We start from the raw sequence: 10,151 nt of genomic DNA, 5'->3' as shown, positions 1-10,151 counted from the left end.
TTTCCTGGCAGATAGGAAGATATTTACCTGTCTAATTTTTGCAGGCCACGCTAAGATTAAAATACATGGCAGTAATCAGTTTTTAAGAGTTACTAAATGTATTCCAGAATAGCTCAAACACAGACACACAGAGAAGAGATTCTCTCTTCAGAAATGAACCTGGCCAAGGGCCAGATCAAGGGAGGTGCAATAGGCAGAAGAAAGGCTGACTCACAGTTCTCCTTCTCTTCCGTTATAAAAACACACCCACTATTTCACACAGAGAGAGGCTGGATTCCCTCCAAGGTTACTCAAAAATATGTTGCCCTGTATTAAAAGGTATATGTTTTAAGTGTGCATGCATAGGATTGCAGCATTAAACAAAGAGATAACATTCTCTGGAAAGAACAATCAAATGAGTACCTGCTATTGGGTCTGGCTTTGTTTGCATTATTGCAAATCACTGGCTACGATTCACCTATGCCTATAACAAAATAGCAGCCACCTCATCAAATTCAACTCATGTAATCAGCAACACAAATGAAGTATTTTCTCCAGTTCTGGCAGCAGTGCTCTTTCGTAAAGGTGCAAGGGAGCCTTTGGAACTACAGCCTTGTGGTTTGTGGATACAGCTAGAATTTCTTAAAATGTGGACATGACCAGTTTCTGCGGTGTGGGACAAAATAACTGCTGCAGTGGTACATGGTGGGGAGGGCACATAGTGAATCACAAAATACTGGGAGTATCCCAAGAACAAGTGCACACACCTCCATTGACCTGCATGCAGGTGGTGGGAGATTGTCTGCCAAAATGGCTGCTGGATGGGGACCTTCTGCATCTGATTTACAACTCCACTGAAAAAAATGCATTTGCTGCTGAACTGTGGTCTCTCCTCCCAATTAGGTATGCTCAAACCCATCTTTTACATGCCTAAGCATTAACTGGAGCATCAATCAGACCATTGGTTGCTAGAGATCAGTACTGCATGCACCGACTAGCAGCAGCTTTGCAGGCTTTCGGACTAGAACCAGAGACGGACCCCCTTTGAGCTATGGCAGAATTTGATACCGGATGGCATACTTTACAGAGCATATCTCACCAAGGCCCTACTTCACTGTGCCCAATGACCAGACACTGTCAGATCTTATACCAACAAATGATCTAGAAGGTAATCCATAATTACTGAGAAATATGCATTTTGCTACTTTTCTTAAGTGTTGCTTTTAAGCTCTGTAGTCCAGAGTTGTTGAATGTGCAAAGTCCCAGTTATGCTGAAATCTTTAAAAAGCTTTTTCTTGAAGCTATCAAAAATCTGGTTCTGTACATTATAGAGAATATAGTATTTCATGTTAGTGCTTAGTATTAACTACAGCAGTTAATACTCAGAGCAACCTGCCTTGTAAACCTAATTTTTTTGCCCAATGCTATGTTCTTCTATCTTGGGTTTGTGTGTGTTGGAGACCAATGTGGAGAAAGCAAAGAAGTCAATGCTCACGGCGCTCTCAAAATTCCAAATTTGCCCATGTGGCCCAAAACTTTGGCCATGTAATACTATCATATATAGCACAATCCTTACTTTATTGGACCTTTCCCCTTACAATGGACAACTTTGGCAGTATATTAAATGCAAATACAGTAGGTGATATCCAATGTTAGTCATACTTGTAGTAGAATCTCTGACACTCAAGTATTTTGATTTCAAAGGGTCTACGCTGCTACGTCAAGGATACCCAACACTGAACATCTCATAACATGCCTTATTTTAATTCACTATATACTGGCAACTCGGCAGTATAATAAAGGGCACATGCCCTCTGACAAATTCGACATTTGAATTGTAATAAATACTTGTACAGGCTAAAATGTATGATGGTTTAGGTCAAGACTACAAAGGCAGCTCCACCTCTATTAAACCAAAATGAAGCTGTTCCTAGTATCGTTTTACTAGTGAACTTGCAGAGGAATGTTTCAATAAATTTCAGATGTGAAAGCCCCCACTTGATGTGCCAATTTCAAACCTCGGGCAAGACCCCGGTGGATATAATCCCATTATTTGAAAGTCCTAAGTAAAATGAAACCTGACATGGCTATGTTGAAGGTAAGCCCAAAATGCTGAGATGTTTGTCAAATCAAGTCTTTCCCCTTTGCAACAATAAAGCAATGCTTGTTGTAAAGACCAACAAAGCAAAGTGATAAAACAAGCGCTCAAGGAAACAAGAACCTTAGTAAATATTTGGCATCGGGAAAAGGTGCATTTTTTTCTATGCAGTTTGAGTTTTTGTTTACCATTGCTAACCACATTAAAGTACAGTTGTGATCTTCTTTATGCAGTATTGCACTTCAGAACATTCCTGGAACAATTTCATTTTGGTGCAGCACTGGGACTGCTTTGGAGCAGGTGGAGAATTATACCAAGCACTTTAAGGATTACAGCCTAAATTACCATCTTCTATATGTGAATATACAAAGCTAGTTGTGGACGCTCCAATAAAACGTATTCTTTAAGTTATAAATTTCTGGAAGCTTTCTCATGACACATCTTCAACATATCCAACTGTACCATACCACCAAAATGAAGCTTCATACAACCAGTACTAAGGTTTTGGGTGTGTGTTATTGTTGTTTTTTGGGGGGGTTGTATATTTGAACATGAGATTTTATATATTTATCTCATCAAATTTCAGATTACTTTCCATCAGGAACTATCTGAACAACCAAGCTTGAACAAAGGTCTCAATGTGGAAGAGGAGATACTGAGGAACATGTAAAGATGACAAGCGTTCTTAGCAGTTTAGGCCATTTATTTTAAAAACACATTTGAGTCCTTAAGATGAGCTGGATGCTGCAACAGCAGCTCTCTTGGGCTTTGGCGCTGTTCCTTCACGGAATCCATTCCTGTGTATACAAGACGAAGTGGAGTTAGTGATTACTACAAGTGTTCTAGAGCGAACATTTCCATTTAACTGATTTTAGTGTTCTTTTTAAACAGCTTATCTCAGTTAAAAAATGAAATCACTTATGAACTCAGATGTTCAGACTTTTGTTTTTTGTAGGCATCATAGATAAGCTGCTAAAATGAATAAACACTTCTCAAAATGCTGAACATTTTAAAGTGCCCTTTAATGTTTCCACACACACACACACCAGGGGGTAGCTGTGTTTGTTGCAACACAAACCTGTCTTAAAGACTAACCAATTTATTATGTCATAAATCTTCATGGACTAGCATCAGCTTTGTCAGATGAGTGAACTTTAATCCTCAGTTTCAAGTATATACATTGCATGTGTATGTATGTGTGTGTGTGTGTTAGGGGATGGGGGTTAAAGCAGTAAGATTAAAAAACCCTGGTAGTGTTTTCAACAGTATAATGGACTTCAAGATGCACTGCTGGAAATATATCAGCCATTGGGGCTGCTATTTGTTTAGAATACACTGCCAGGTTAAGACTATTTACAGTGCAATCTTACACAAGTTTACTAAGGAGAAAGTCTCACTGAGTTCAGTGACGCTTAATCTCATTTAAGAGTTATAATTGCTTTATTACCAATTACTGTTGTAATGGACATGACTAACAGGCACATTAATCTAGTTAGCTAGAACTCATTACTTCTAATTTATTAATATTTATACCCTGCCCATTAAAAAGAAAACCCACCATGGTAGCTTACAGCATATATTCATATGGATCTTGCATTAAATAACCCACATTGCATTCCAGAACATGTTATCTGTAATAGCAAGGATACTCTACTGTACCTGAATCTGCGGTAGACCTTTTTCAGATGCCTCATACGGCCAGTTCCGGTAGTATTGCGCCTCTTGGCCTTAGCACTCCAGTTATCTAGAATACAAAAAAAGGAGATTATGTGATGCATTACAATCAAGAAGCAAGTTTATTTGATCTGCGTATCAGCTTTCCTCCACGGGTTCTACTGCCCATTTTTATGCTCACAGATAAGGCACAGAGAGTGATTGGCCCGATGTCAGCCAGTGAAACACATGGCTTGAGTAAGGATTCAAACCTTGTTGACTTCAATACTAGTCCCTACACTTTAACCACTCTACCCATGCTGCCTCTCTTTGAAATGGCCAAGGGTGGAAAATATGAATAGCAATCTCAGAAAATGTGAAAACTTTGTTCTCCACATGTTAAAACTGTGAAACACACACACAGGTAATTAGCCTGCCCATTTTTACTAGTGTGCTCAAGCTAGTAGCCTGAATTTCTACACTGAATTTCTATCAAAGCAGAAAAAGGATAGCACAACCTGTTACTCCTTCCTCAGCCCAGTCACTTGCCTGCATGAAACCTCTGATTGCCTATAGCTACAAGTCATTAAATCCAAAGTTATATTAAACTGGCTACACTGTTTTTCTCAGGCAAAATATTTTCACAATAAACTATGTATTTGCATTTATATAGTGCAACACCATGGAACTCAAAGCAGCAAGGTATCACAGAACCAGTCATGTGAAAGTCAGATATGTTCCTGCATTTGGGAAGTTCTGCACTTACACTTTCTCTTGCGCTTAGCAGGATATCCACATTTTCCACAGGTGGACTTCTGGAGATGATAGGCCTTGGACCCACATCGACGGCACAAAGTGTGCGTCTTATTGCGACGCTTTCCAAAGGAGGATGTTCCTTTCGTCTAAAACATAAATGGAAATGTTTATGCAAATGCTATTATAATAATATGCAGTGTTACATTATTAGAATAAACAGATGTAGAACATTCTTAATCCTACACTTTGATAAAGCATTAACGAGCAACAAGTGTTTTATAGAAAAAAACCAAGTGTACTTTGCATACATAGTATAAGGACAAAAGTTATTGGGTTGGTACAGCATATGAAGAGTATGAACTACAAGATATTCAGCTCCCATCTCTGCTATGCCATTCACTTTGTGGTTTCAGAAAAGCAATTCTCCCTCAGTCTTTGCCCCAGCAAGACAGAAACAATGCTGGCCCACTGTTGGGATTACTAGGATCTTTTTGAATGTTTCCTTGAAATGTACTATATACATGCTCATCATCCCATACCAGCACAACACAGCTGTCATGACTGGAGGAAATAGGAGTTGCAGTCCAACAAATTAGGAGGACACCAGATTGGTGAAGGCTTAACCATACAAAGGACGTGAAACATTTCTAAAATGAAATCACAAATCTCTCATTTCCACTGAATGACAAAAACTACAGAAAATTTATGGTGGGTTTACAGGCACTGTCAATTTTCTGTGCTCTTTTCCAGCACCACCTTACAGTGGTGCCTCGCAAGACGGAAAGAATCCGTTCCGCGAGTCTCTTCGTCTAGCGGTTTTTTCGTCTTGCAAAGCAAGCCCATTAGCGGCTTAGCGGATAAGCGGCTTAGAAAAAGGGGGGGGGGGAGTCGGAAAAACTCGCAAGACATTTTCGTCTTGCAAAGCAAGCCCATAGGGAAATTCGTCTTGCGAAGCACCTCCAAAACGGAAAACCCTTTCGTCTAGCGGGTTTTTCGTCTTGCGAGGCACCACTGTATTATTAAATGAAAGGCATGCTTTTCACTCAAAATGACAACGCATTTCAGATTTTAAATGAATTTCAAATCCCTCTAAGAACGAGGGGTGCAAGCCTCCCTCAGAAGGTGCCCAAAGCCCCTTACCCTTTTGCCAACCTTTTTGTTTTTTAGTTCACCTTTCCATTGCTATGGTTGTGTTCGATTCAGTTGGTATACCAACAAAACCCAATAAAATATTATAGTGATGCGATCCCTGAGGCCTCTGTCCCATTGAAACTGAGGTTTTAATCTGAGTATGCATGGGTAGGATCTGGCTGTAAAGCATTTTCGAACATTCACAAAGTTCACTGAGACACCCTTAGGCATTTTAATACCAACTGGCCAAAGCATCAGTATTAGGGGAACCATGTGTACACTCGCACACATAAGCTATCCAACATGATGTATGCGATATATATTAAAAGAACCAAGAGCTTTCATTTTTCTACAGTACTTTAAGGTGATTTTATTTATTAAGAAACCCGAGCATTCTGCATCCTTCTCAGTCCAGTAGCATCTTTCACTCCAGAAATCAGAGCAAACACATGCTAGCCTAACACGCTAGTATACTTGCAACCCATCAACTTTGCAGCCACACGTTTAGACACTCCCATTCCTCGCCTTAAAGCAACGCTAGAAACAAGACTACGGGTCGTGGCTCGAGCTGGGAGGTGACCCGAGCCAGGCCCGGGCCTCTGCACGGCTCCCCCTCTAACCTCCGCGCAACCAACCCGTGGCGCTGCCGAGACAGACGGAGCGCGCTGGTAGGCCCAAGCGGGCCTCCTCGTAGCAGCTCCCCGCGCTCTCTTCGCGCTATGGGACTCGAGGCTCCCGCGGCTGAGCGGCCGCAACGCCTGAGGAACGGGGCCAAAAATACACGGCTTTCCGTCTTTAGCAGTCTCCGGGGAAACGCTTCCCTACGCGGCCCCGGCCGCAGGGCCCTAAACGGCGACGGATGGCAAAGGATTCCCCGCCGCCCCAATCCCGCACTCACCATCTTCCTTCAGCCGCCACAACCAAAGAGAGCTAGCTCCGCCCCCGACTTCCACAATATCCTCGCCGCGGCTTCCGGCGAAGGAAGCGCAACCGCTTAATAGGCTCCCTTGAATAGGCATGCGGAGGGGGAGCGGAAGGGGAAAAGGGTGACACGAGGAAAGGGCTCCGGACCGGCGGGGGAAGTGACGTCAGTGGGGGTGGGCCCGAGTCTCAGCGTTCTCTATGCGCTACGCAGCCTCCCTTGCAAATAGTAAATTACAAATAATAGTATAACGATGCTACAACCCCTGGAGGCGGCAGCGGACATAGAGTTGCAAATTCCTTTTTCTTTTTTTTGGAGGGGATCTAAAAGCAAACGGTGAATTTTAGTGGGTCACAGTATTCGATAACTTGCTTGTACGTTTTTAAACAACTGTAATTTTTTCTTGATTTTATTGTTTGGTCTTAGCTGTTTTGAGATGTGTGGTTTTTCTCTCTCACCCCGCCCAGCAGTGTATAAATTTTATGAAATAAATGGACCACCTGCAAAACTCTTGCACGGAACGCCTTGCTGCACAACCCTGTGCGTGTTTACTCTGTGCTGTTTCCAGTAAGGCTTACCCACAGATCCCGATTCTAGCAAATGCCGGTTTTGCTGTTACATTACAGAACAATTTAAACAAAAGCTCGCGACAGTACTCGGGAATAGGCCCATTTAATACAGTGGGACTTCTGTGAACATACATAGGGCTGCACTGTAAACCTCCATTTGGAACATAATCCTGAGAGTTGAAAAGTGAATTCTTTTTTGTTGGCTCAACTTCAGTTGTGCAGTATCTAATTTCATAGATGAAAATAGGAGCTTGCTTTCCCAACATCCCAATTCTAATGCATTGCTACAACCTCTTCTCTTATTACATTGCCTAAAGTTTTAGTCTGCATATATATATATGGTATATAAAAAGCATTTAGAAGGCAGTATCATCAGAGGCCTAGTGTGCTTCCTGGGGCAGAACATACACCGACAGGAAGGTGAAGGCAAATCACTGCCCCACTTATAGGAGCAGATTCAGACCAGTGAGCTATCTAGTTCAGGGGTCAGCAAACTTTTTCAGCAGGGGGCCGGTCCACTGTCCCTCAGACCTTGTGGGGGGCTGGACTATATTTTTTTGGGGGGGGGGGGAAATAATGAACGAATTCCTATGCCGCACAAATAACCCAGAGATGCATTTTAAATAAAAGGACACATTCTACTCATGTAGATTCCTGGACCATCCGCGGGCCGGATTTAGAAGGCAATTGGGCCAGATCCGGTCCCCGGGCCTTAGTTTGCCTACCCATGATCTAGTTTATGAGTAGGCAAACTAAGGCCCGGGGGCAGGATCCGGCCCAATCGCCTTCTAAATCCAGCGTGTGGACAGTCCGGGAATTAACGTGTTTTTACATGAGTAGAATGTGTCCTTTTATTTAAAATCCAACTTTGGGTTATTTTGGGGTCTGCCTGGTGTTTTTACTTGAGTAGAATGTGTGCTTTTATTTAAAATGCATCTCTGGGTTATTTGTGGGGCATAGGAATTCCTTCATTTCACCCTCCCCCCCTTAAAAAAAATATAGTCCAGCCCCCCCCCCCACAAGGTCTGAGAGTCAGTAGACCGCCCCCCCCCTGCTGAAAATGTTTGCTGACCCCTGATCTAGTTCAGTATTATCTACACTGACTTGCAGCAGCCCATTTGGGGTTTCAGGCATGTCTCTCTCAGCCCTACCTTGAAATGCCAGGGATTGAGCCCAGGACCTTTTGTACTTAAAGCAGAGGCTCTCTCGCTGAGCAATGTCCCTCCCCCAAAACAGCCTGAAACTGGTGCAACAATTGGGCCCAATGCCCTCATGAAATGGTGGCAGGGCCAGCTTTGAATTCTGTGGATGCTGAACCCCAACAGTGAGGCTTGGGTGGCTGCTGCAGGCAAGAATCCACCTAGTGGCACTTAGGCCTGCCTGCATGTTCAGTGGGTGAAATGGGGAACTCCACATCAGTGTTAGGAATCCTGGAGGCAGGCAGAGGCCAGCAGGGCTGAGCCCCACCGAATCAAGCACAGTCATGTATGACGCTCATCAGGGATTGATAAAATTCTTGGTTTCGCTGCTTGCCTTAGATTGCCAAAATACGACTGTTGTCAAGCAACTGGTGCTCTGCTAGTTACATTGTGCAGGCTTAATGTGCACAACACAAACACGGATTTCCACTAGAGGTCAGTATGCTTCCAGTTAACCGCTTGCATCGGCCCAATTATTTTTGGGGTTGAGAGGGTGGGAGGGAATAAGTGATTGTAACTACTGTGATTTTCAAAAGGTCAGCAGGGAAATTGAAATTAAAGTGAAGTCAAATTAAAGAGAATGGTGAAGTCAGACGCCCCACTATTTCTTTAAAGTTGAATCCTACAAGATACAAATATTCTGAAGGGTTTTAGTGAGGCATCTGGGCATGTTTGTTCTTCCAGATTTCATTCCACGGAGGGGTCATATTAGAAAGGCTACCTCGTGACTCATTTCTTACTACTAAACATAAGGGTTTTGTGGCGGGTTAGCTTTGAGGATCACTATCGTTGAGAACCCTGCTCACAAAGACAGATGACACCAAATGCTGCAGGTGGACGATTGCTTCATTGCCAATTCTGGGTATTCTTTACCACCTGAACTCCAGAACTGGTACTGTTAGTTGCTGAAATTGCACTTTTAAGGTTGAGAGGAATGGTTCTGCAACTCATATCTTAATTTCAGCTCATATCTGCAAGGAATGGTTCTGCAACTCATATCTTAATTTCAGTGCCCCTGAGTCCACAGTGGATGATGTTGTATAGAACCTGCTGCATGAATGTGCAAATAAATCCTTTGTTTTCCTTGGAGGCAACAGAAGGTTGATTAGGCTCCTATGAAAGTTTGTTTCCATTAAGCCCCCTGGGAAAGAACCATTTGTGCTGCAGAAAATAGCCAAACACTGTCGTTTGATACATTTCCAAAAGGCACGTCCCTAGGCTCATTCTATTAGTCCCTGAAATGTGATAAATACCTTAAGAACTTTGGAGCCAGCTAATTACAGCTAATTAGAAAAAGTAAATGACATTTGCTAACAGAAGAAAGTCCAGAAGCTCTTGCTGACAGCCAATTTCCCAAGCTAAGAACATATCAGCCCGATGTTCTCTCTCTCTCTCTTGCCAGCCGTAATTTGACCATCACCATCTGTAGAAGTAATAGAGAGAAAGGGTTGGCATCTGGGAACATAACAGATAATGAATGGAGAGGGAGAATATTTGGACATTAACAGGGATGGTGCATCAAGGGATGAGTTAGGTTGTCTGTCAGCTGCAATCTTCAGATCGAGATCAGAGGACCTCTTAAAATCCATGACTTAAAATCAATTTTAATGAGTGTGATGTTGTTATGCTCCAAAGCCATTTGAAATTTAAGGAGGAACCTGAATATCTGTTGCATAGAAAGCCAAAACTCATAAAGAAATACAATAGACTCTTTGGAATGCTACAACGCTTTAGGAAGAAGAATTAAAGCTTTCTTAGGCAGTATCTTGTTTTGTTCTAGACGACAGATGGAAGTAGCCTGAAGTAGAAACATCCCATTAGTCCCTAGACATTCAGTTCCAGTA

The 10,151-nt window shown here is 42.5% G+C and overlaps 1 protein-coding gene across 1 annotated transcript; it reads right to left on the bottom strand.

The window, feature by feature from the left end:
* Window positions 1–2,768: 2,768 nt before the first annotated feature.
* Window positions 2,769–6,663, bottom strand: RPL37 (ribosomal protein L37). Its single transcript, XM_079995175.1, has 4 exons — window positions 6,516–6,663; window positions 4,497–4,632; window positions 3,737–3,821; window positions 2,769–2,874 (listed from the first exon to the last, which is right to left on the bottom strand). Exons 1-4 carry the CDS (start codon window positions 6,516–6,518, stop codon window positions 2,805–2,807), a joined length of 294 nt encoding a protein of 97 aa, XP_079851301.1. The 5' UTR covers window positions 6,519–6,663; the 3' UTR covers window positions 2,769–2,804.
* Between the last annotated feature and the right edge of the window lie 3,488 nt (window positions 6,664–10,151).

This window comes from Podarcis cretensis, assembly GCF_951804945.1.
Source record: "Podarcis cretensis genome assembly, chromosome: 11".
Taxonomy (NCBI): Eukaryota; Metazoa; Chordata; class Lepidosauria; order Squamata; family Lacertidae; genus Podarcis; species Podarcis cretensis.
Note: the sequence above shows the minus strand (reverse complement) of the source record. Positions and strands in the feature narration are given on the sequence as shown.

Excerpts from the sequence above, each read along its gene's own strand:
- RPL37 (XM_079995175.1), bottom strand. Across the intron at positions 3,822-4,496 it reads TGCTAAGCGCAAGAGAAAGT|ATAACTGGAGTGCTAAGGCC; the intron begins GTAAGTGCAGAA and ends TTTGTATTCTAG. Across the intron at positions 2,875-3,736 it reads AAGGTCTACCGCAGATTCAG|GAATGGATTCCGTGAAGGAA; the intron begins GTACAGTAGAGT and ends TTGTATACACAG.